General features: G+C 40.5%; 1 protein-coding gene across 5 annotated transcripts in view; it reads left to right on the top strand.

The window, feature by feature from the left end:
- Positions 1 to 27502, top strand: part of septin9b (septin 9b) — a 78433-nt gene that overhangs the window by 27563 nt on the left and 23368 nt on the right. For 2 of the 5 annotated variants that reach the window (XM_089006359.1, XM_089006360.1), the window contains exon 2: positions 7413 to 8086. Coding sequence is in view for 1 of the 5 variants with exons in the window: in XM_089006361.1 (XP_088862487.1) it covers positions 17846 to 17894 (49 nt within the window). In the remaining 4 variants the exon portion in view is untranslated. Of the gene's footprint in view, positions 1 to 119; positions 262 to 7412; positions 8087 to 17735; positions 17895 to 22561; positions 22637 to 27502 lie in introns of those variants that run through there. The other 3 variants (XM_089006358.1, XM_089006361.1, XM_089006362.1) reach the window with 3 other exon arrangements.

The raw sequence follows: 27502 nt of genomic DNA on the forward strand, positions 1-27502 counted from the left end.
CATGAAGGGAGTAGAGGGGGAGTATGTATTCTATAGGGAGGGGAGAAGAAGGAAGGAGGAGGAGGAGGCATGCACGTTCAATCTTTCAAGTTTGCAAGTAGTTTTTATTGCACAACTTTGTGGCCAGTCCCACAAAGTTAAAAGAGAGTTGTGGGGGTGTGACACCAACTGCTACCATTCGGACACTCGCGACCAACACAGGAAACATGTCGGATTCTGGAGTCAATCCACACTTGGAGGGAATCATTTCGGATTTTGAAGGTTTGTGTTCTTTCATAATTGACATGATATGAAAATACCGGTAATGCGCGTATATGTGATGAGCTACAAGCGGCCTTTCAGTCAGGTCATGATTGTCGTTCTGATCATACCGTTGACCTCCACAGTTTTCACTTTTCAACAGACCCCCAAAACAGCTATTAACCTTGCATCGTCATCAACAGTAATCTATTTTCAAAATGCAATAATTAAATTATTTTTAAAAATAACACCAGCCACTTTGGACTGACAAGTAACGGTATTGTGAAAAAACATGAAACATGTCAAATTGTGACAGGGAGGTTTCGACCAGCAATCTGGTCCTAAAATAATTTGAATCACTTCATCCCTTTAAAAATAAAATATCGCCTTTAAAAGTGACATTTTAAAGTTTTCAATATGTTGTCTATCCAGATTAAATATAAGAAGAGTTCATGTTTGCTTTCAACATTTAGCTTGTAGTCGACGTGCACATTCCACCATGACGGTCCTTGATCCACTAGTGAAAAAACGCTTTGATCCTCTACCCTTTCATCTAAAACTGCTTCGTGTATTAAAGAGGGTACAGAAAGTGCTTAAGAATGAATGACTCTCTGTGTCATTGTGTTGTCATATTATTTTTCATTTAATTTTTTGGTTCTATTGACTTCAAGATGGGCCCACAAAAGTGGCTGCCTTTTCGGCAATTCATGTATTTTGTTTTTCTACTTCTTTCTTTCCTCTTCTTTTTTATAACTTTGCTGGTGTGAAATGTAAATGTCTCCACTGCGAGACCAATAGGTACGTAGGGGTAAGGTAAATCCAATCCAAATCCAATCCAATCATATACGAGAATTTCATTTTTGTGTTTTGTTGAGCATGTAATATTAGCCTATTTTGCCTGCGTTGTGCTAGCATAGCTTAATTGTTTTTGGCAGCAACATTTCTCAAATTGACTGCAATCTTTGAGTGGAAATGACATTTATTTGTAAATGCCCCTTATTTTTTTCAGATGTAGAATTTATAATTACAAAAACAAAAATTATTATTTTTAGATTATCGAAATTTAACTCATTCACTGCCATTCACAAATGTATTCAGGAATTGAAAATATTACGTAGAGCGCCATTCCCGAATTTGTTCATGTTTTGTTTTTGCATGCTTGGGTGCCAATGGAGCGCTGGCCAAGTCCTCTGGAAATGTTTTTTCTTTACCACAAGGGGACAGCATTTGCCTTTTTTCGATGTTAGCGCTCTATTCCAATTTCAGCTGTTGTTAAAGCACCGTCTTATTTCCGGGTAGAGTGAATGCTGGCGCGTATGGCTCGCTGCTCACCCGCACACAAAAAAAAAATCCAGTGACTGTAAAGTGTTCTTGAGAGTTTTGAAAGGCGCTTTGAAATTAAATTTATTATTATTATTATTATTATTATTATTATTATTATTATGATGATGATGATGATGATGATGATGATGATGATGATTATTATTATTATTATTATTATTATTGTATATAAACCAATATGTACTGTATGTATTGCATTGTATTTTGGACAGCCGCCCTCATTTCAAGCTCATATAACTCCAGATCCATATAATTTAGGAATTAACTCTTTTTTTCTGATGAAAGAAGGTTTCTCACGCTGTATTGAATGTTCATGTAGTCCTAAAACGCAATATTTTGCGGGTCCTGGAATTCAAGTGACAATGACAAAAAACCCTGGCACTGGATTGGAGTTAAAAGGTTGGCTATATATGAACTAAACATTTTCTTGAATTGTTATTTTATGGCTAGACCAAATAGTTTTTGTGGTTTGTTTCTTATCATTTCTTTCATGAATCTCCAATTTTTCGAAAAACCGGGTACATGTCGAAATGTAATACTCTCTCGTCAGTATTTTCACCTTGAGCCAGATAATAACAGTGCCCTTTTATCCCCCCATACGTGGTGTGCCTCAGGGTGTGGTTCTCTTACCTTTCACAAAGCTGGCTGCAGTCAACACTGAGAAAGTTTACAACTGCACCCAGAGAGTTCACGTTTGGCCCCGAATGAGGAGGTCAAGCTTTGCCAAAGATGACACACACAAAAAAGTCTGTTAGTGCTCATAAGCGGAAATTAGACAACATGAACAAAGAAGTGGCTCAAATTAACACCCAAGAGTAGAATGAGCAGCCAAATATAACTTCTGAAGCAATAAGAAAAAAAAAAGAAAAAAAACAAAGATATGTACAAATACTCACAACATGTGTCTCCTTTGTTTGTGGAACCGACATGGTTTCCTTTAGCCATTGTTTTTTTTCTCTTTTTTTCTCCCTCTTCTACTGTTTTCCTTTTCCTCCTCCGGCCATGCTTGCTTCCTCCAGCTGTTCTTAAGGCTCACAGTCACTCATTCATGTTTTCAGCAATGGAAGTGCTCGCTTTTAGACCTCGGTAGCTTTGTTGTTTAGATTTTTTTTATCAGTAATGTGCTTAAAAAAAACATTATTGGAGCACAAAGTAAAAAAAAATGGTTTGGGACACTGCCTAACTGTTTCGCAAAATCACTTTTGTACAACTACCGTATTTTCTGCACTATAGGATGCACCTAAAATAAAATATTTTTTCAAAAGCTCACCATGCGCCTCGTAATCCGGTGGCCTTATGTCTGGAAAACGTTTTAAAATATATCTTTCATTGAAGATGCCCCTTATAATGCAGTGCACCTTATGTACGGAAAATGTTTTTTAAATATGTCATTCGTTGAAGGTGCGCCTCATATTCCAGAAAATACGGTAATTAAACAGACAAATACAAACATCCAAAGTAATTGGACAAACATCATAAAAGGTTTAACTGTTTCAGTTAATTGTTCACTGTGATAGCGGACCAAAACTACAGCGCCAACCAAAGCACATCTCCCTAATCAATCAATTTTATCGGCTGTCACTCTGATCGTGTAAACCAACTCCCAGAGCAGTATTGAAAATGATATTCTATTATATGATGTCCCACCTTTGTATCCATCCGCTTCGATATTGTTGTGCTTATCCATTTTGATTCCCACCTTAGTTCAAATGAGTCTGTCTTGTTTCATTTTTACCATTTGCAATGCAGCGATTCATAGTTTGACCATGTATCATTATTTGGGGATCAGTGATTTCACAACCAATCTGCAGTTGAATAAACAAACATCTCCGGAGGGAGTGCAGTATATCCATCCATTCATCCATATTCTATACTGCTCAATGCTCATCATGTTTACGGTCGCGGAAAGATGGATGCGTGTCACTCAATGGGCACATATACAGACGCTCCCCAATTTACGAACATTCGAGTTATGAATAACGGTACATACGAACATTTTTGCGGGTACAGTATGTCGAAAAATGTTGAACACACATGTTGACAGAGATGTTGTAAGTTAGATTTATTATTGCGTGCCTTTTTCTGGACAAGTTCGCTTGCGAATGGCTGCGTACTGTGCTTCACGCACACAGACACATCGGAGGTTTCCAGGGCTGGATGTTTACGCGACGGACTCCAAGGCTGACCAATCAGCGCCCGGCTGATTGGTACAAGAGTATGTAGGCGGGGAGGAAATCCCTCTTCCCAGTTGACACTCCAGGAGGACGTGATGCATAAGAAAAAGCAATGACTGCTGGCACGTCATTCAGTCATGACGTTCCAGCAGCTTCAGTAATGGCTTACTGAAGACCCAAGGATATATGTTGTCGTACTACCGTAGGTGTGAATATATTTTACGACTCTTAGAGAGTCTGTGTTTTATACTTTCCCTTTCAGTGTTTGACTTAAACATGCATTCCATACAAAATATAGCACCGAAGCAACTCACAAAAAAAAATTCCGAACGTATGTCGTTCGTAAGGTGGCAAGCGTCTGTAGAAACAGACATGCTTTTAAACTCAGATTTCCAATGTCACCGAGTGGGAACTGAACCAAATTCACATATGTAGAAGAGCCTGGTGTTAGTATTGGAACCTGAAGGTAGCGGAGGTGTTAAGTGGACCTCAATCACTCTCCTCATGCTTGGCTGTGAACTGATGTAAATCAAAGTGTCTGTGAGGCTGCCCATTAAGTTGAGCAGAACCAGGTTTTACCTGTCAAAGGTTGTTGCCTGTAGCCAAGCACCACTTAACAGCTGGCTGGATTACCTTGTTACCGCGTGTAAAAATTCCAGCCGTGATGATATTGCCCCTTAGTGATTCCAACTTTCCGGTTCAACATCTGCTCCTCCAAAATAACCACAAACATTGTAGGGATTTGACCCACGATCTGCACGCAACTCACCTCGCATGTCATCCATCTTCGTCGGGAACACGTGGCAGAATTCCTTTCTGAGGTTCGACGGAATCCGGAAAATCTTTTCGTGTGGCTTGTCTGCATCAAAGAGTAGTTTGCATGCGAGCGTGCGGTTTGATGAGAGAGCGTTAAGGATTCGTCTGACAACGCGTTATACTCTGCCCTTGGATTGCCAACGACAGTTTGTTTTTGCTGGTTTTCACCAGATGGATCATTCATCTGCCCAGTCCTTTGTACATAAACTCCCTTTAAGGCAGTGGGAAGGGTGTGATTGTACTCCATATTTGTTGTCTAGAATTTCATGGGGATGTTGACGTCAAGGTTGATCAAAATCATCATTCATTATTCACCCCAATTTACAACTTCTACATTCTTTTGACATTGAGATTTTTAGGCCAAATAATAATATTCTGCAGCATTTGGTCGTGTCTTGTGGGGTACAGCAAAAGTTTCTCCATGCTTTAGGTGTGTGATGGCATCACAGTTGGTGGGCTTTGTTTCCACTCACTGATGGTGTGAATGGTTGTCTCTACATGTATCCTTTGGTTAACCATTCCAGGGCGTTGTCTGCCTTTTGGCAAGATGTCAGCTCGGATAGGGTCGGTCTCCCAATAACACAATAGAATGGACCGTGGCTGAGATGATAGTGCATGCTTGTGTTCGTCAGTCGGGATTACCAGAAGAGGACACGATGACACGCATGACAAAGAGGTGGTCTACCCCCTAACATCTGGGTTGTATTATGACAAATAATTGTGAAGGAAAGTGAAAGCACAGCTGCATCCATCTTTGTTTTTGCAGTAAACCTTAGCGTGATTTTCTGTGCTAACCTCTTCCCTGATTTGAAACATTGTTAATTCCTGCTAGGTAGTCTAACCACGGTGTTGCAAATGAGCTTCCTGCGTGAACCTGACCACTCTATTTCAGCTCATAGTCTTGGAATGCCATTTCAGTGGGAACAATACTCCTTCAGCTAACCTGTCATTCCCACATTTGTGTACTTGTAATATTCTAGATCGCATGATTGGAAACCTATTTCCATGTTTATCTAGTTGACCGCATTAAAAATCCCTGAGGGGATAAGATACTGCCAGAATTGAATGATCGCCTTGGACATCCTCGCTGTACTTTTTTTTTCCCATTCCCCTATATTCCCAAACATAAAAGCGTGCACGGCTTCCAGTCCATTTCTTCTTTTGAATCATGTGCACTTCACTGCACACTCTGTAAATACAAATTTAAGCACTCTAGCCGTATGCTTTATTCTCAAGCCCGAGGCCATATAATCACAAAGTAACCAAGAACACAAATAGTCATTGGAACGGGTTTAGCTGCTTTTCCACAACAAATCATATGAAAATTCATCCAAACCGATACCCCTTTCTATCAATGCAGTCCAATAGATGACATTAAAAAAACACCAACATAGTGTCGAAAGGCTTTTAAATTGTCTTAAATTGTTGCTATTAAAATGTGTAAACCCTTTCTTCTGCTTGTGTCATCAACAGATGAATGTTGGCAGACTAACACATACTTTGGCTGAATTTGAAAAAGCCACGACCTTGGATTGCATTCTTTTCAATATTTGGAAAATGAAAGGAAAGCCGAGGGTGAGGAGCATAACGGGCAAGTGAATTAGCACAGTGCTATAGAATAAATAGTCACTGCAAAGCATTAAAATCGATTTGATGATGCTGTTGTGAATGACAAACAGTAGTATTCCTATGAATTACTTTAGTTCATCAAGCAAACGGGAGAAAAATAGGGGTAGTTTTAGCTGTTTGCTAACACATAGTTCTAATTTATTATGAGTGTTTATTTCATGATAATATAATTTTCTTATATTAGCTGTCATATCACAAGTACATTACTCTATACAATATCATCTGCTATTCATTTGGCGGAAGTGTCCCTGAGGTGTCCAGGGGTGAATTGTATCAAATGTCCACAAAGTTGGAATGAAGCGTCTTAAAGCAGTCATTAGATTAGTGTTTCATGTTGCGCACAGCATGTATGAGAAGGTGCAATTTCCTTTCCCTATTGAGTGTACCGGTACTGGTTGAAAAATGAACACTAATATATTTTTGTATCTGAGAAAGGCACTGAACATGAGTTTGTCTTGATTCAAAGTAAGGCACACACTTATGCACAGAATCACCAGAGGCCACAAACTGATAAAATCACCAGCATTTTGGTTGGAGACTGCTTTTAAGGGAGATGACTTAGCCTGTGCGTCATTGTCTTGGCAGCTGCTGGGCACTGGCATGGCACGTCATTCATTCTCAGCTCGCACATTCAACCCAAGGGGGGAGTCCCATCCCTCGCTATCATCATCTTTTACAGCCCATGTATTTGCTCCTGTCACGATTAACCTCGAGGAAGGATGCGCACTCATAAATTCTGGGCAAGTGAGCACCTCTTGTCCCGATGTAGGCAAATATAAAATGCCTCAAATGCTCTTGCATAAAACTCCACATTTTAATGTGTTACAGTAGATGTAACATTGAGGTCATGACAAAACAACTCATATATTTCCTGAAACAAAGTGCTAGGGGGTGGTGGGAGACATCCCACCAATGAACTGTCGGGCATTTTTAGACTTGATCTGAACTTTTAATGAGTTCGCTTTTTGACCTTTTGTGCTTGTGCCTGTTAATACACTCGGATTTGACAGATTTTATAAAATTGTGCCTAAATTGGTACCTCAAAGGTCAATCAAAGACCGATCACTCTGTTCCATTTTGTTTGAATTCAGATTTACCTGATTTATTGAAGTGGATGTTGCTCAGACTCCAAATTGTCCAACACTCAGGGTGTTCTAACGTCAAGGCGTCACAGTATATGAGTAACGTGTCGTTTTCCTTCTTTATTTACAGCTCTAAAGAGGTCCTTCGAAGTGGAGGACGTTGACACTTCAGCTCACTCTTCTCCCGGTTCCAGACGCACAACCAACTCACCCCACCGCAACGCCATGTCCCCCACCAGCATCTACTACCGCGACCTGGGCACAGCCGCCTCGGTCACTAACAACAACAACCTCAACTACACCCAACCTCGCTCCATCATGGGCGGAGGAGGTTCAAAGACCCCCGAGCCGGTGTCACGCCGCTCAGAGCTGTCCATCGACATCTGCTCCACGCCCAGCAAGCAGGTGGACGCCACAAGCCCAGCATCCATACGCTTTGCAACCAACAGCGCCCTGAAGCGCCCCGAGGTCCTTGGCCACTCCAGGACGCCAGAAATGAGCCACAAGAGGGAGGTCACATTTGCCAAGACGGACTCCCCGGGGACACGCCGAACGAAGGTAGCAGCCAAACCAACGGGACCAGTCGTACCTCTGAACCAAGTCACACCCGCAAGTTGGAACCCCCAAGTCCCGGAGATATTCGCAAACCCGAAATCAGCATCACCAGAGCTCCGGGGGAGAACAACGGCCACCACTCAGCAGTGCACCACCCGCACCACCCCAATCCTCACCACAACACCATCGTCACCACCTTCCGATGCTCCTCACCAAACCACGCTGGACGCAAATCCCCCAATCCTGACCGTAAGTCCTGCTTCATCAAAGGGCGTTGTTTGCTTTCCATAACCACCCTGCGTTCTTTCGTCTGTTGGAATGTGTGTGTTAATATACTCGATAGACTGCATATAAAATCAAATGTTTTATATAGACTACTCACTAAATATCCTGCTCTTGAAAACCAAATACCAGATGCTCCCCACCTTACGAACGAGATACATTCCGAGCGGTCATTCGTAAAGTGAATTTGTTTGTAAATTGCTTCAGTGCTATATTTTGTATGGAATGTATGTTTAAATCAAACTGAACGGGGAATTATAAAACACGGATGCTCTAACAGTCGTAAAATAAATTCACACCTACTGTAGTAAGCCATTACTGAAGCTGCTGGCACATAATTAATTACTCGATTACTTGCCAGCAGCCATTACTTTGGGTTATGCATCGCGTCCTCCTGGAGCCTCAACAGGGAAGATGGATTTTCTCCCCGCCCACATACTCTACGAGCGCTGATTGGTCAACCTTGGTGTCTGTCGCGTAAATATCAAGCCTTTGAAACTTCCAATGTGCCTGTGTGTGCGAAGCACAGTAGACAGCCAATTGCAAGCGAGCTAGTCCGGAAAAAGGCGTGCACTAATCTCTGTCCGTTCATACCCGCAAAAATGTTCGTATGTACCGTTATTCGTAACTCGGATGTTCGTAAGTTGGGGAGCGTCTGTACAGTCAAACCACGTTTTTCGAACGTCTCGGTTTTGACCAATTCGGTTTTCGACCAACAATGTTTTTTATGCCTCGTTTTACAACCGGAAATCGGTTCTTGACCAAACTGAGCGCGCCTGGAATGCAACACTCGACTCCCCTCTGCTTCCTTATACGTCATTTCCTTGTGTCGCGTCTCATTGTGAACAGGCGTGTTTGTATTGTTCAATCACGATTAAAGAAAGAGCAGACTTTGATTACATTGGTTATAATGGGAAATATTTCAGTTTTCAACCAAATCGGTTATCAAACAGGTTTTTGCATCGGCTTATGGTCAAAAAACAAGGTTTGACAGTATCCCCATTTTTTGTGTGTGTTGTGTCTGTATGGAGCAACTCCCAATTCCTTCCGATACGATTTGACACGTTTTAACGCTGGCAATGTACTTTATAGTAGTACAATTGCATGGGTCTTCTCAAAAATGCCTTCTCGATGAATTCAAAATGAAGGCAAATTTAGTGCTGTTTTTGGATACTGAGCTCTGCTTTTCTTACTTTTAGTATGACGGGATCTGGTTACTCTCAAAAATAAAATTCTGATATGACTGAGACTTGCGAGAGGCTCTTCGAGGTCATGTCGATGAACCTGGAGCTTATCCTGGCTGACTGTCAGTGAAAGGCACTTTTCGTTTTTTTCCCCTTGTTTGTAATGGCCGTGTTTCCTTCCATCCCTTAGGCTTGCCTACGTAATTTCGAAATCATATGATGCTGTTGCAACAAGGTATAGCCTACAACTAAATTCAACTATTCAACAACTAATTCGACACTATTTGACCAATCAAGGGTGTAGTTTGTCAAGCGTCACACGTTCCCTGGTGTACAGTACAGACGCTCCCCAACTTATGAACATTCGAGTTACGACGTTACGGTACATACGAACATTTTTGCAGGTACAGTATGTCAAAAAATGTTCGGAGAGCGATGCTGTAAGTTAGATTTTGTATTGCGCGCCTTTTCCCGGCAAATTGGCTTATGATTGGCTGCATACTGTGCTTTGCACACACACAACAGACATAGACGGATTGGAGGTTTCAAGGGCTGGATGTTTACGCAATGGACACCAAGGCTGACTAATCATTGCCCGGCTATGCTCAAGTGTTTCCAACAAGTTCAGACCCGGATCACCCGAGCTCACTTACGATTGGCTGCGTAGAGTATATGTGGGCAGGGAGGAAATGCCTCTTCCCAGTTGATGCTCCAAGAGGATGCGATGCATAACAAAAAGTAATGGCTGCTGGCACATAATTCAGTAAGTATGTGCCGGCAGCTTCCGTAATGGCTTTCTGAAGAACCAAGGATATACGTTCTCATACTCCAGTAGGTGTGAATTTGTTTTACGACTGTGAGAGCGTCTGTGTTTGATAATTCCCCGTTCAGTGTTTCACTTAAACATACATTCCATACAAAATATAGAACTGAAGCAACTTACAAACAAATTCACCCTACGAATGACCGCTCGGAATGCATCTCGTTCGTAAGGTGGAGAGCGTCTGTATATTATTTTCTCCACATAAGATGTGTGGGTTTTCTTTGGGTACTCCAGTTTCCTCCCGCATTCCCAAAGCATGCATGGGAGGCTAATTGAGCACTAAATTGTCCTAGGGTATGAGTGCGAGCCTGGATGATTGTTTGTTTATGCATGTTCTGGTAACCTTGGCTGGCAACCAGTTCAGGGTGTCCCCTGCCTACTGCCCGAAGATGACTGGGATAGGCTCCAGCACCCTCCGTGACCCCTATGAAGATAAAGCAGATCAGAAAATTTTGATACATGGATGGATGAAGTACAAATGTTTTTTTTCTTCCTGACCTTTCAAGAAAGTTTTCGTCCCATTCGATCAACACGATTCTTTTTCATTTGGATGATCTTTTTTTTTTTGAACTTGCATTTTCACTACTTCTTACTTCTTTTCCACTCACTCTCTCACCACAGCATCACATTTCCAACCAGAAAAAGCCGGCAATAGCCTTTTTCATTTTTTTAAAATGTGATGGGCTGCATATAGCCGTCAGCAACACAAGCAAGCGTGTATTTTTTTCCCTTGCAGGGCTCGTCTGGCATTTATGGAAATCTACAAACTCTTCAGAGATCTTATGAAAGCTTAACCTTGGCCATTAGTATTAGTTACACTTTAAATGCTATCGTAAGGTCTTGATAAATGCCGGTGTTGTCATGCTTCTATTAGCTGCGCTGCCAAGTATTTTATAATTAGCTCTTATGGTGCAGATGAAGATGACGTTCGTTTGCCTGTTTATTCCCATTATGGATTGAGGAACACGGAATGTGAAAATGGGGCCCCGCCATTACCAGAAAGTACCAAGCTCGTCGCCTTCCAACATCACATCCAAGCTTCAGAATTGTCATTAGTAACTGTTGCTATTGACACGACAACTTGACATATGTTGCTTATTTGAATAGAATACCCTCCTCATAGAAAAACACGTATCTTTTTGAAGCGTGTCTTGCTTTCATTTCTCAAAGCTCCTCTGGTTGGTTTTAGTGGTTTGAGCTTGTTAAAGGATGCCGAGATATTGCTTGCCGATGTCAGATGCTTGAAACCGCAAACATCAGTCTGCGCTGTTAGTGATACCCTTTTCTTCGCCGAAGCCTTTATTTATCTGGATTCACTTAACCCAGCCCAGAAATGTAAAGAACACCATCGTCTTATTTGGAGAAACAACTTTTACTCCTCTCGAGGAGGAAAATATCTCGCACAACATTGCTACTTTTTGGACATTTTTTTTAATGATCTTCTCACCGCATCGTTTTTTTAGGTGGCCTGTGATAAACAATTTGCATGATTTCTTGTTCTTCTTTTCCTTTTGGCTTTTCCCTTCAAGGGGTCACCAAAGCAAATTAGTGTCCTCCATCTTTCGAGGTTTGATCCGCATGTTTGTTTTGACCAAGCTTTTACGTCGGATGGCCTTCCTGGCACAACCCTCTGTATTTATCTGGGCTTGGGACCAGCACAAGAAGACTTATGTCCCTTTGGGGCTACAGAACAAGAATCAGAATCAGAAAACCTTTATTCGTCCCACAATGGGGAAATTTGAAACAAGCAACTCGCTTTAGTGACATCACATACGGACGCGTCACCAACTCAAAAACAAGACTTCCTCAATATTCAGCGCGAGTCTTAAAACATAAAATATAGCTATATGCGGTGGAATCCTATTAAAATACGCTCAGTAGAAGTCATTTGAAGCCATTTTGCAAATTATGGACACAACTTGGTTGTCCTTTAAGGTTATCTCTTCTTCTGACCATTTAATTCACACAAGAGGAAATGACATCACGTCTTCCCTGAAACACACCCACACAAACGTGCGCCCTTCTCTCCTTCCGGGTTACGTCAACCTGATTGTTTCCCTCACCCGCAGGAGCACTTCCTATTTCTCTTTCTCGAGGGTTTTGTAATCCAAGTTAGTCAACTTCCGAGCATGATATCATTAAAGTTCAATGTGAAACGTTCACATAGTTCCATCGTAGGGATAGCGAATTTTGACCTATATGACATTTTAAGAATACAGGTCGTCATTATTCATCTTACACGATCAAAAACTGTAAAAAAAACTGAATTAATGATTTGGATGCAATCCAAAAGACGTAAACAATGCGCTGACCAGCACAAGGATGACGACAGACACTCATGACGATCGTCTCTTCTCGTGTATATTGGATGGCTTATCTTGACAGACATGCCTGCTGTTCATCAGTCCATCAAACAGTTTTTTTTATCTTTTCCGGAAACATCCCTGCTGATGTGCGGCTGTGCTGTAAAAAGCTACTCCTGATAACGATGGTGATAATGTAACAAAAGTAACACATGGCTGTGTTTCTTTGTTTTTAATTTCGTCAAATATTTTGTAGGTTTCATGCGTGATTGCAATTAGAGTCTCTTCAAGGACAACTGACGCCTCCGGACAAGTTGTGTCCATAATTTGTAAAATCACTTCAAATGACTTCTACAAAGCGTATTTTACAAAGATTCTACGGCATATAGCTATATTTTACGTTTTAAGGCTGAATATTCAGGAAGTCTTGTTTTCGAGTTGATGATGATGCCTGACATGACGTCAGGTCTGGAACGCCCTTGACCGAGAAAGCAACACACAATGCATTTTGGGTACTTTGTCTGGTCTGAAAACTTGGTGTTGATCCGTGTTGATGGCAAAATTAGAAGGAAAACACATAAATAACGCGATGGCTAATCGTTGTGTGTTGCACCAAGACTACTATTTGATTCTAGTTGACACAAATTCTCAGCAGACAAATCAGCTCGTTTCCAACGCAGCTTGGGCGCCATCTTGTGCATTTTCTGGGACGCTACATCAGAGTCCTGATGGCTCGAATTGATACGCAAGTACTTCTTTAATCGATTGCAAACATTTATGCTTTCCTCTTCAGAACTATTTGAATCATATTCATAACTGGATGTGTAACAAGAAAGCATCTTCTCCAAATCTGAACCCATTGTTTTGATTCTAGAGCAAGCCAAGACATCCTGACGTGACGTCACAAACAAGGGGGCGGCGCCTTCTGAAACTCGCAATTTCCAGGGTCATTTTGAAGTCGTTTTGGGACACTTAACTAATTTTTATTAGTGTTTTGCATTTGACTAAAAATATCAACCTGCGTGTTTTGGGTATTTTAAATGCTCTACAACGTTTTTCTGACTTCAGTTAGGAAACAAAAAATGGTGTTGGTTGTCCTTTAAGGAGTAGAAAGAGTTCAAAGAGCCATTAACTCTTTGAACTCTTTCAACAGTAGCCAAAATGGAACTGTATAGTGCCACTTAGCAGTTTTTTTGACAACGATACTAGTGCAGCGTGTTCTACCGGAAACAAATTCCTTGTGTGTTCTACATACTTGGCAATAAAGATGATTCTGATTCTGATTCTGAGAAAGCGATTACTGTATATTTTGGGGGAGGGGGGGTGCTAAAAAAATGAGTATCATTGTTGCCAAAAATTTCATGTCAAACCAAAAACTGGATTAACATCATGAAGCAACTGATGAAAAAAGTGGATGGTCATCATCAATTATTTCTATCACCATTGAAAAACACATGTTTATCAGGCAATTTCTCTCTCGTCAAGTACTTTCAATCGCTACAAAAAGTTACCATTTTCGTTACTGTTGAAACGCTAGGACTGCTGCAAGAATGACCAGTGCAACAATAATACACTATTTTTTTATTCCTGCTTTCATCACTTTGCTGCTGTGAAATGTAAATTTCTCCACTGTGAGACTAATAAAGGCAAATCCAATCCAATCCAATAATAATCCCCCCCACCCAAAAAAAAACATTTCAGGTTACAAGATGACCTCCATCTATTTAATGTTGTGGAGGCTTGTTGCATTAAAATGTATTAAGAGTGATGTTAATTAAGCTATTTTTTCTTGTTTGTCTGCTTTATTCAAAATGAATCAACAGTGAGCAAAAAGAACGTTAACATCTGTCTTTTGAGGTCAAACCAAGGCGAATCTGTAACAAGTGGCAGCTGTCCCAAATCCGGTGGCTTCCCAAACGCGCCACCAGGGAGCAGTGTAACACAGGTGACGCTTGCCAACTGCACTCTATCAGCATGAGAGCAAACATACTCAACGAAATATACTGTCGAGACCCGATTTAACATTGGCAGGGATATTACATGGTGTATCATGAGAATATTTTCAATCAGAGATTTATATCTTAGATCAGTCGAGGCCGACAGACACAAAGACGCAAACAAGTTTACTCACTCAGGGACTCTTAAGGGCTTTCCTCTTGTCCAGATGAGGCGTTCGGAAGTTGAAGTTTACATTGAGCATCTGGGGGAAGTCAAAGGTTAAAGATGTTTCCCACCACTGCTGCACGACCTTTGTCATTTGAAGACATTTTGCCAAATCCCAGAACCACAGTTAATCCCCACCCTCCTTCCCTTCTCCTTATTCCCACTTTCTTCCATTTTCTCCTGCCGGCCACATTTCATATCCACTCACACACCGCATGCAAAAAGGCATGTTTTGTCCAGCAATTCTCACCATTTTTCATTCAAAATTCATTCTTTATTTATACATTCAATTGGTATAAAAATGTATTCTGTTTTTTACATTGTCTTTTGTTTCACTTTCCAAATGAACTGTCTGTGTTGTGTCAATAGTTGCTTGATAAAGTTAGTATTGTGGTCAAAATTGTGAGTCTCCTGACAAAATTGTGATATTTAGCATCAATGCTTTCTCATTAGAGAAAAAAAAACAAAACAATGTAGGCTGCAGTATGTCCCATCAGAGTTGAACTCAGCAAAAAAGTGGCTGCATTCACTCATTTGATCTCATTTTTTTCTTTATTCAGGCAGGCTACATTATGTCCCATCAGGGTTGAATTCAGCAAAAAGTGGCGGTATTTACTTTCATTTGATCTCATTTTTCTCTTTATCCAGGCAGTAAAATTAAAGACGATAACAAACGGGCCTTTTCCTGTCGTAACTGAGTTCGAATGTGAGCAAAATATAAAGTTTCCAATTCACTTGGAAAGTTCAAGTCAGGCTCTTTGTTAATGATGTTTGGCTTGATAGATGACATGCTGGAGGGACAATAATTGCTGTGCGTGCGTGCATGTGTGTTGTGGAAAGGCAGGCAGATGGTCAGTTGCACCACAGTGCGGCCATCTGTTGACTTGTGCCCACATCAAGGGGCAGCTTGGGGATTTGTGTGTGTGTGTGTGTGTGTGTGTGTGTGTGTGTGTGTGTGTGTGTGTGTGTGTGTGTGTGTGTGTGTGTGTGTGTGTGTGTGTGTGTGTGTGTGTGTGTGTGTGTGTGTAATTGCGAATTGAACATATGCTAAAATAACCAAATGACATGATGTGTGTGTCTCTATCATAAGTGGGTTTGTACCAGCTCCCCTGCAGGAGTGCAGACAGTAAAATGTTATCTTCCTAAGTAATATTTATACACATTTCAGAAATGTCAACCACTGTGAAGGTAAACTGAACAAAAAAGTAAAATGACTTACCCTTTTCAGCGCATACGAGTGTTCTACTAGTCGTTTTCATGCTCGTCATTAGCATATGCGCTAAATGCAGTGGCAGGCCGTGGATTTCATCATTAAGCCTTCAGTAGTGCTACGTCTGAATCAATCCAGACTAAAAAAAGTGTGGTGTGATTTACTACAAGTCCACTTGACTAGAGGGTACCATTTGCTAGGAAATAGCCGACTGACCTTTCTTAATGATGTCCAATTTTTCTTGAAAAGTCCATCTTGAAAATGGCATAACAGTAAATCTCCAACCAAATCCATTTGTTCTTGTCCTTCGGCCATTGTGGGTTGACAAAACTGCTATTAAATCACAATATATTTGTTTATTCAGCTTGCTACTGATAGTTCTGGCCAGTATGCCCTTGTCACTAGCGGCTTGCAATCAGAGCAGTTTTCGCAAACTATGATTGGCTAATGACTAGTTTGCAAAAATTCTGATGTTGACCAGCGCCTTAAGGAAGGCGTTGGGAACCCTTTTGGGAAATCTGATTGGTTAAAGCAACATTTTGGTTGACATATTTGATTCGACAGGGCCCGCAGAACTGATTGTGAAGGCTCCCAGGTAGATTTCTGACTCTGGCAACAAATGATAGCTGAAATGTGATTAAATGCTTAAAACACATCCGGAAGCAGCGCAACAGGGTAAAAGTAATGAAAGCAAACTGAAAGACAATTTGGATTTATTTAATAAGAATTCACGGAGAAAATAGAATTAACATTAATTCGTGATTCAGATATTTTTAGGCCAGCAGAGAAGGCTTTGCAGACCTTGGCAGTCCGCCACTGGTTTAATGGTCCCTTCTAAAATAGCCAGATACTTTCCTTAGAGGTAGTAAGTTCAATTTCCAGTTCATCGTTTATCATGATTTCCTTTCTTATTGAAATCAGCCATTTTGAAATCACAAGTGTAGCCCTGCTATGTCTGTGTCGCGCTCGTAAAGAAAAGCGTTGGAGACGACCCTTGTCATTGATTGTTTTTTTTTCTTCATATTAATAAAATCCTGACAACTCAAGCCCTTGTACTATATCCACTTTCAAATATGGCTACATAATGAGTTAACTGTTACTCTTTTGGATCAACAAAGGGGCAGCACTCTGGCCTGCGGCGTCGACATCTGAATTTGCTGGTAGTTCTCTTGACCTTGAATTCGGCCTGTGTCGATTGCATTGAAAAATCCGTAAATCACCCAAGAGAGAGGTCCTATTCCAATCATCAAAGACCTCTCAGGTCAGCGCTGAAATGTCACCATTGATCCCACTTCTTACCTTTATTTTTCTGTGTGTGTGTTGGAAAACCCCTCCACATTGAACATGACACCAAAGAGCTGAGCTCTTTGGCATGTTAGAAGCAATGCAGACATGATTATAGTAATTTCACACTCTGTCACATAACCTCCCTTTCCAGAAGAGAGCCCTGTTTCCCACAATTGACCCACCATAAACATGAACAGGGTCACCTATTTCCTTGGAGGAATATTAGTTTGAAAATCCTTCACTGGCGACAAAAAAGAAGAACCATAATCCTTGGCAAGGTTGGTTGGTAAGGCATTCAAACCATTGGTTTGAGTGCCTTTCCAACCAACCAAGTTCCTTACCAACAATAACCTTCACAACGCAACTAAAATGAACTGTACGACTCTTAGAAGAGTTGTTCTGGGTTCAACTGAAGGTACTGTACATGATCTGTGAGATGACCTCTCTGGTCTTTGTACATAGAAGCTTTTGTGCATCACAAATAGATCACCAAGGGGATGGTCCGAGAAGACATTCAGACTTCCGTTTCCCTGTTGTTCATCGTAACTAACCCTCGACTAATCCAGGAAGAGGCCACAGATTCCCCACAAGGCCGATCCCCTGGAGTCGCCGTGTTTACTCTTCATCAGGGAAGGAATTCGCTGCAGAACAGCAGAAGTAGTGAGGACGCATCGGCATCAGTCCAGTTGGCAGATGTCGTGAAGATATCAGGAGGTTTTATCAGATTTTTGACTTTGGTTCGAGACAAGAGGCACAATGGAGGCAGTAGAGGTTGTTTGCGGCAACGATGACATAGAAACTCCGTGTGAGTACATATTTGTGAGAAAACGGATATTTTCTTTTCTGTTAGCGCAGCAAGAGAAGGTGAGACGGCATCGTACAAGTACCCGAGTTGATGTTAACGTGGGGCCACAAGTTTGCGATGTTCAGATTTCACTGCCACATGTGAAGGACACCAAAAGTACAAATTTAGGTGGTACCATTGATCAGTATAAGGACCTTTTTCTTAGTTTCTAGTGACGAGACAATCATAATTTGCAAACTCTGATCGACACATTTGATGCAACAGGGCCCACAGAACTGATTGTGAAGGTGTCCAGATAGATTTCTGACCTTGGTAACAAATAATGGCTGAAATTTGATTGCTTAAATGATTAAATATGAAAACACACATCTGGGAAGCAGAAGCAACAAGGAGAAAGTAATGAAAGGGAAGCTCCAAGACAAATTGGAATTATTTAATAAGAATTCATGGACAAAATGTCATTACCATCAGGCTATGATTCAGATATTTTTAGGCCTGCAGAGAAGGCCCTGCAGGCCATTACGGCCCACCACTGCTCTATTCTGTCCATTGGTGTGAATGTGAGCGTAAATGGGAGCTTGTTTCTCGGCACCAGGATGCAAGAGTGTGATAAAGTCTCTTTGGGGTGTGTTGAGATCTGAACCATCCTCATCCGTCACACATATGCTGTTTCCATTTGCACCACAGGGGAGCACCACAGCCTCGGCTGAAAAAGAAACACAACAGGAAGTCTCTGACAGATTTTGCTCTCTTCCCTGGAGATATGCCTGGCGAGCCAGATGTTCCTCTTCTTTCTTCCATTTCCATTTCTGGGCCTCACCCTTCCAACCTTTCCCAGCGGTTCCGCCTACCTCTCTGTCTCTGTCTCTCTCTTTGACCTCTCACACAGGAAGTGTTACCGTGTCACTCGGGCGGCTGTGTCATGGAGGCAACTTGTGTTAATCACCTCCATGTGCGCTGCGCTCAGATCGGATTGCAGCTAACGGCCAATCACGCCGCTTATACGGTATCGAAAAGCACATGTGTGATTGTACAAGTCAATACTTTTTATGTTGTGGAGTTAAGAGAGAGCAGATTGCTTGGTTTTCCAAATATTTTGACTCCTGCTTGACATTCGTCAATGCGCGTTTCCTCATCATGAGGTTCACCAATGTGCTTGAATTCAAATTCAATCTACAGTGATACCTCACTTTACGAACTGAATTGGTTTCCAGAAAGTGTGTGTAAGGCGAAAAGTGTGCTTTCCAAACATTAATTTCCCATAGGAAACCATTTAAAAGGAGAATAATCTGTTTCCTCATTAATTTTCTACTAAATAAGCCTTAAAATTACCCAAAATATACCTTGTTTTATATGTAATAAATGTGCTAATGTATTGTAATTAAAGAAATAAACTGTACTGTATAATAAAGTCGTTTTATTTACCTTTGTGATGGTCGTTGCTGTAGTTGCCTGTTGATGATATCCGAGCGAAATTGCCGTGCTTTCTCTGCGATAATACCCTCACACACTGTCCCCTGCTGGCTGCTTTTCGTTAATCCAAATCAACAGAAGTTTTTCAACCTCTTCTCTTGCCTGAGACCGTTGCTTAGACAACACAGAAACACCCTTAGCCACACGTAGCAATGGTCTACTTAGCATACTGCTACTGGGAGGCTAAGTCACACAAACACACACATTGTTCGTGTTTTTCGATGATCTCCTTGTCCTGTTCGACTTTTGTGTCTTCTTCCGCTTATCACTGGCCTGTTGTGGGGTCTTTTTCGGTCCCAAAAAAGCAAAAGTATCCACTCGAAAACAAACCACGTATGCCACATATGCACTCAGAGAAAGGGGGTGTGGAAAAGTAGTTCGGCAGCCACCGTGGCGGTGTTCGGCCGTGTGGTTTGGTGTTCTTCCGCCGTCAACTAGTCCGCCAGCCAGCGTGTGTTTCCCGAAAACTAGTTTGTATGCCAAAATTATATTCTAGAGAATTTAATGTTCGTCAAGCGAAAAGTTGGTTAGCTAGAGCGTTCGTAAGCCGAGGTATCACTGTACTTACCATAAATTAGTTCAGAGCTACGATTTTTCGTTCCCCTACTAACACTTCATAAAATAACTGACACATTTGATCTTGAGTTCCCACAAAGAAATAAGAAGGTCAAACATCAGTGGTCATGAGTTTCATGCTCATAATTGTTTCCTGAATGCTTCAATGGAAAATATCCCCCTTGTTGAAAGAGAGACGTACTGTGGGAAGGTAATATTTGAAAGTTACAACTGAAAGGGGTTCAACAGTCTTGCTGGAAATGCAAAAATCAGAATCAGAAAACCTTTAATAAAAAATGTTCACTGTCTTGCTGGCTCAGTGGGCAGTTTTGTCCAGAAGCATTTGGACACTGGCTGTCAGTTCTTAAAGCTTTCAGAAAGAACAATGGATATTAAATGATGCCATGAACACCTGATAAAGTAAAGACAGCCATTTTATTCATAGTACTTTTATTTTATGATAGCGAAATCACAAAAATATGATTTGTTTGCAAAAAAATAGAATGGATTAGGGGTTTTCAAAACAGCCAAGCCAATTATAATAGTTTGTTTAATTATTATCGAAGTGAGTCGAAACAGGATAACGTAATTATTATTTATTACAATTTGACATTTCACGATAGATTTTAGCAAGTTGGCACACATGATTTGATTTCGCAGACCACGTGAATCCACCTGGTAGGCCAGATTTGGCCCCAGGGCCTTGTGTTTAACACCAGTGCTCTAAAAGTGGAGCCATTGAGACACATTCAATCTGTCTTCGAATAGCATTGAGTTGCAGTTTGTGTCATTATCCATGGACAAAATGGATTCATGTACAAAATATAATTAACATCAGATATTTTAGGCCAGCAGAGAAAGCTTTGCAGGCCTTGACGGTCCATCACTGGTAGATGCATATACTGTATACTCACATAGAAACTACAACCAAGTGTGAACAAGATTTAGAGAAACATTGACAGGAAGGAAACATTTGTGCTGAATGTTGTGGAAATGGAGGAACTAGGAGGGACTTTGCCTATTGAAAAAAGTAATAGAATATCTTAATTATTCGGATATTTTTTTTAAATCTGAAAAATGTTTGCCATGCATTTGTGTTATCATTTTGGGTTGAGCAACCACACAGGAAGGAGAGTTGACCAATGGAGATTTATGGATTGGAAACACAATGTAATGTTTCCTGTTGTTTTAAACTTTAAAGGAGCTTTAGTCATTTACATTTCAACATGTCCTTTAAAGGATCAGGACTTGTTCTGTACACAGTTTTACTGCACAGCACATTTCTTGCTGTGATGAAAAATATCTTATTTTAGGGGAAGGTTCTTGGTTGATGAATTTCATCTGTTGAATTTCACACCAGATGGATAGGCAGGAGCTCCAGAGAGGCCACCGCTGGCAACAAACCGTAAATCATCAAATTTACATAACTAATACAGTCGTGTCACATGAAGCGCGTTTAAAAAGGAAGCACCGTTAGAGGTTTGACTTTGCGACTCGTGACGGAGCCCATGGCGGAAGTCTCTGTGACAAATCAAAAACATCCAGCAAATTGCGCAATTGTTTGAGAAATTAAATGTGAATGTTCCAATGCTGAATGACAAAAAAGTGGAATGATGCGAAATGAAATGAAATGAAAGCGCCATATAAATTAGGATGAATGTATTGTATTGTTTGTCTGCAAAAAATTGAGCTGCGACTTGGGCATTTTCAGAAAGTCCCGCCCCCAGTTTGTGACGTCACGCCAAGACGTCTTGCATTGCTGGAGAATCCAAACAAAGGCTTCAGATTCGGAGAATATGCTTTCTTGTTACACATCCAGTTATGAATATCATTCAAATAGTTCTGAAGAGGAAAGCATACATGTTTGCAATCGATTAAAAAATTTATTCCATGCCATTTTGAGGCAACATTGGGGCAACAATGGATCACCAGAAAAGAGGCACAAAATGGCGACCTCGAGTGGCCACCTCCGCTTACACAGGCTGATAAATTCCTTATATGGAGCTTGTACTCCCTCTTCTGGCGGCTTTTGGGTGCAACACGGTTCTCAGACCAAACATGTACAGCAAAATACATTGACGTGATGGAAGGACGCTACAATGCGTCTTTTTTACGGTCAGGGGGCGGTCCTTTCATGACTTCACGTACGGACTCGTCACCAACTCAGAAACAAGACTTCCTGAATATTCAGAGTGAGTCTTAAAACGTAAAATATAGCTATATGCGGTGGAATCTTATTAAAATACGCTCAGTAGAAGTCATTTGAAGTCATTTTACAAATTATGGACACAAATTGTCCGGGGACGTCGGTTGACCTTTAAATGTTCCGAAACAATGAGGAATGGCAATGATGTACGCGGTGCGAAATGTTTGTTGATAATCGTGATACTATTTTGAAAAGTCTCCATCGGAATGTTGTTCAACGTAACGGGGTGGGGAAGTACCGTTTGTTTTTCTCAAAACTCGTTTTTAAAAAATCCATATTAAATTCAAACAGCTACGACAACAATGTTCATTCATGTTTGCTTGAATGGAAGGGGGGGGGGGGGGGGGTTGAGTGTGCAAAGTTTTCCCGGCCATGGTGGTCATGTGACAGTGGGTGGGCGGGGTTAGTAGCCCCGACACTGCAGACTCACCAGCTGGAGTTTGTGATTGAGGAGTTTGTGCACTCCGGAGTGAGGAGAAGAACAGGAAGGATTAAAGAAGAGGCTTGGGTGAGTTCAAGTCGTTCATGCCTTACCTTGTGCTTTTCCGTCTTTCAACCTGGATGGGGGGGTTAACAAGAATGAGGAAGAAAGAGAAGAGAGTTTTAGTTGATTGTTACTTTGAGGAGTTTCAGTGGGCTTGTTAGGTCTACTATGGTGGTGAAGTTGAGCTTGTGTTTGGCAGGAGATCAGTAAGACTAAATGGGTCATGTTTCATCATGCTAGTCAACCCGTTTTGCGTGTGTGTGAGTGTGAGAGATGTTTGAGGGGGTCATCACTGCCAGTACTCTTCCCACACACTCGCTCCCCCATTTCCCTACCCCCATCCTTTATCACTCCCTCCTATTGTGTCTTCAACATGCATGGGTAATCAATGTTTTTTCCCCCCTGGAAGGAGGAACACTATTGCTTCTCGGGTTGTGCTGTAGTTCAAAGTTTGATCCTTGTAAGTGATGGAAATACACGTGAAAGCTGGTTTTCTCCTGTGGTAGTTGGCGGCAAAGTTCAAGAAGAGTTGAGTGGTTCAAACTGTGTTGCACAGCAGGAACTTCTACCACCGGTTGCTTGTATCCAATAGAACTTCATTAAGTTCCAATTATTCTCTTTGAAGCTTTTTAACAGCTTTTAAGCTGTTGTTAAAGCGCTATATAAATAAATAGATATTGTATTTCAATTCATCCATAGTTGTGTGTTACCCCATTCTTTATTGTATAATCTCAGCGCATAATGTGTATCATAAACCCACATGCTATACTCTGTTGCTTCAGTGACTATAATATTCTACTCCACAGTCTCTGCTCTACTGCAGTGTTCTGCTAACTTGCTGCCACTAGTCTTCTGTCAAACAAATTGCGGCACAAATTATCATGGCATCTCCAAGAGACTTTGAATTGCTACTCTTTCATCTCCAACCGCTTCAAATAACAAAAGTGTATGTACGAAAGGGATAGAGGGAATGGGGTTTTGTTTTGATTGACGTACTGTCAATGTTTTGTCGCATATTTCATTTTCTCTCACTCATGTTAGCTGAGTTAGTTTTCAGGTGTGAATAGGAAAGTAGGTGTGTTAAATTTGGTGTTATCTCCTTCATAATTCCTCATACCTTAAGTTTTCTCATACCACAAGTTCAATTTGTCACTTTTCACTCCAGTGCCAGGGTTTTTTGTCATTTTCACTCAAATTACAGGACTCACAGAATATTGAGTTTTATGACTACATAAACATTCAATATAACATTAAGAACCGTATACTCTCTTTTTTCATCAGAAAAAAACGTTAATTCCTAAGTCATGGGATTCTGGAATTATCTGATATTGAAATGAGGGCGGCTGGACAAAATACAATACAATACATACTTAATAATTTATATAGCGCTTTAACAACAGTTAGTAGTGTAACAAAGTGCTAACATGGACATAATGCAAATGCTACCCCCTCATGGACGGAAACAACAATGCCAGAGGTTTGACCAGCGCTTTATCGACACCCCTGCAAGAAAAACCAAAACCCGAACAAATTCGGGGAATGGCGCTCCACGTCACACTTTTCAATTCTCCAATCAATTCGGGAAAGACAGCTAATGAGTTTTTTTTTATTAATAGTTACTAAAATGGTGAGAAAAGTTGTGAAATTCCTAATGTGATGACACTGACTGTGGAAACAAGCCAGTTTCTGACTGATATTTAGGTGGAATGCTTAAAAAATTGTCTGTACACCATAGGTGTCAAATTCAGTAAAAAATAAAGTAAGCAGGACAAAGCCGATCAGCAAATGGACCATTTTAAGTCAATAACTTACCGTATTTATCCGAGTACAATGCACAAAAATTTATACCTAAAAAGAACTCAGGCCTGTGAAAAAATATCATGTTTTTATTGTAAAGTGCCCTTGGGTGTTTTGAAAGGCACTTGAAATTAAATGTATTATTATTATTATTATTATTATATATTTAATGCTTTATCCCTTCCAGGAGGGGGTAGCATTTCCAAGGATATTCCTCTTTTTTTATTGTTGATTACCATTTATTTAGCTACGCTTCATTTCCTTTCCTCACCTCGCCCACAGTGAAACGTGAGTTAAGCATTGCTGTTTTGCACAATTACCAATATCCACAGTTTCGATTTAGTGTTCTTCATATTTTAATTGATACACTGTTACTGAGCCGAGAAAAAGTGAAACAAAATTTTCTACCGATTTTTAATTGAAAATTAGGGGTGCGCGTTATACACGTGTGCGCATTATACTCAAATAAATATGGTATTTATTAACTGGACAGTGTTCTGTCACCATTTGCAGACAATAGGGACCGTCTTGGCCGACAAATAGCCAAAATTTACATGTACAGGAAAGTCTCGTTATATCGATATCGGTTATATCAATAGTACTGCTTATTACGATACTATTTCTATGAACGCAAGGAGAAAATTTACATGTCGCAGGATCGGATAGATCGATAGTCCAGTTATATCGATATTTTTTCCGACTCCCGAGAATATCGATATAACGAGACTTTACTGTATAGTAGTTGTTATCCGCTAAAATGCATTTGGAGAGAAACCAAGAGATTCAACACTAAAAATTCACCCAAAAATACCGATAAACATTCAGTCAAGTTCTAAACATCTGTTCCTCCTCATACTTGCAGTTTGAACGCATTTGGTGAAAATGCGTAATTTGAGAGGATTTTCACTTGCCATTAACCACTTTGGCCAGCCCACTCCATATATTGAAATCCTCCCATCTAGCCCTGAGGCAGTTTTCCACTCACTAAACCTTATGACCCCTCATTTATTATCCAGAGAGCGATAAAGGAAACTAGTTGATCAATGTGAACATCCATCCAGCCGTTTTCTACGCTGCTCCTCATTTAAGGGTTTGGGTAACTGAAGCGTAACGCAAGTCAAACTGCCATCAAGTTTGTCCCTTTTTGTGCATTTTAGATATATTTTTTTTTCTCCCAGCTAATATTTTCCCATGCTGATGACAGCCGTGAGGTAAAAGAACATCCCTTTTGAGTGACACCTGTCTTTTGTGAAGTCACCTTCGGGAAAAATGCAGCGCGTGATAATGGAATCAGGTTGAAATATCTTGAACAGAATGAGCACTTTGTACAAAATGACCCAAGTTTGTGAATGGAATGCTTAGAATATGTACATATTTAATGAAAAGTATACAACCTTAACATGGTGCCTTTTTGGGGGGCATTTAAGGTATTTCTGACATGATTCCATATGATTATTTCATTGTAATGAATACCGTAAGACCATTGATTAAAATGTTTCTTCAGCTGTCATCTGTACTTCTTTTTACAACGAAAAAAAAATCGGTTCGGACTTTAGCAAACATCGTGGAATTTCACAAGCTTGTAAAAAGAAGTACAGATGGCGGCTGAAGAAACCTTTTCCTCGATGGACCACTCCTGTATGACTTAGAGCCTAAACAGACTTACCGTAAGACCTTTAGGGACTGTTGAAACACTATTTTAAGCAACATTTAACACTGTAAATCAAGGGGTTCAAACTATTTTTTTGCCACGGGCCACATCATAGTTACAGTTCGCTCTCAGGGGCTGTTATGAATTTGGGGAAGCCATTAGAATGTTTAATGCCCTCCACATATTACATATAGAGCACACAACAAATTAATGAATCTCAAGTCAAGAATAATGACTTATTGTGGTATAAATGCAACAATTTGAAATTTCAGTTCGGACTTTAGCAAGCATCATGGAATTTCACAAGTATGATATGCTTTCGCGGGCCGAATAAAATGATGTGACGGGCAAGATTTGGCCCCCGAACCTTGACTTTGACACACGTGCTGTAAATCATCCTTGGGGATTCAAAATAAATTATGTATTGTAACGCAAAAAACAAACATGATTAAAGTGTAAACTTAGCTGTTGCTTTGATGATGAAGGATGAGTGTTAGGTAATTAGTCTTTTCCCGGATGCTCATCCCCCGTATCAGTGATTCGAAAGTTCAGACTGTGCATTAACCCCTTCACTTCCATTTATTCGGAAAATGAAAATATGACGTAGAGCGCCATTCCCGAATTAGTTCGTTATTTTTATGCTTAGGTGCCGATAAAGTGCAGGCCATGGCCTCTGGCAATGTTTTTACTTTCCACCAGGGGGCAGCATAATAATAATAATAATAATAATAATAATAATAATAATAATACATTTAATTTACAAGCGCCTTTCTGAACACTCAAGGACACTTTACAACAAAGACAACACACAAAACAGTAAAATCATGCATAAAGCAATAAATAATAAAACAGCATAATAAATTAGACCTTTTGTCCATGTTAGCCCTTTGTTACGGCTTCAGCTTTTGTTAAAACGCTATATAAACATACTATATGTATGTATTGCATTGTATTTTGAACATCCGCTCCAATTTCAAGATCATATAACTCCAGACCCATATAATTTAGCAATGAACTCTTTTTCTTCTGATGAAAGAAGAGTGTAAGGTTTCTAACGCTATATTTTATGTTTATGTCGTACTAAAACTCAATATTCTGTGGGTCCTGCAATTTGAGTGACAATGACAAAAACCCTGGCACTGGACTGGATACAGTTTTGCTCATGTCTGGAAGTGAATGAGTTAAGAGTGAAAACTGTAAAACGGCACCTCTTGTCAAGGTTGTTCCTTCAATGGGTGTCAGTCGGTAAAAAAAAAGAATCTTTCAATGCTTACAAACATGAGCTTGGCTGATATTCTCATCTCATACTTGACAGTGATTCAGATTTCCATATAATCCATATTTTTCTTCCTAAATTTATTTTTCACCAATGGCATCTGACACCAGTTTCACTGTAAATTTTTTGCTGTGTCAAAAAAGTTGCTTCCTGAGCTTGCAAAACT

This window comes from Hippocampus bargibanti, linkage group LG10, assembly GCF_051943395.1.
Source record: "Hippocampus bargibanti isolate YZ-2025 linkage group LG10, ASM5194339v1, whole genome shotgun sequence".
NCBI classification, from domain to species: domain Eukaryota; kingdom Metazoa; phylum Chordata; class Actinopteri; order Syngnathiformes; family Syngnathidae; genus Hippocampus; species Hippocampus bargibanti.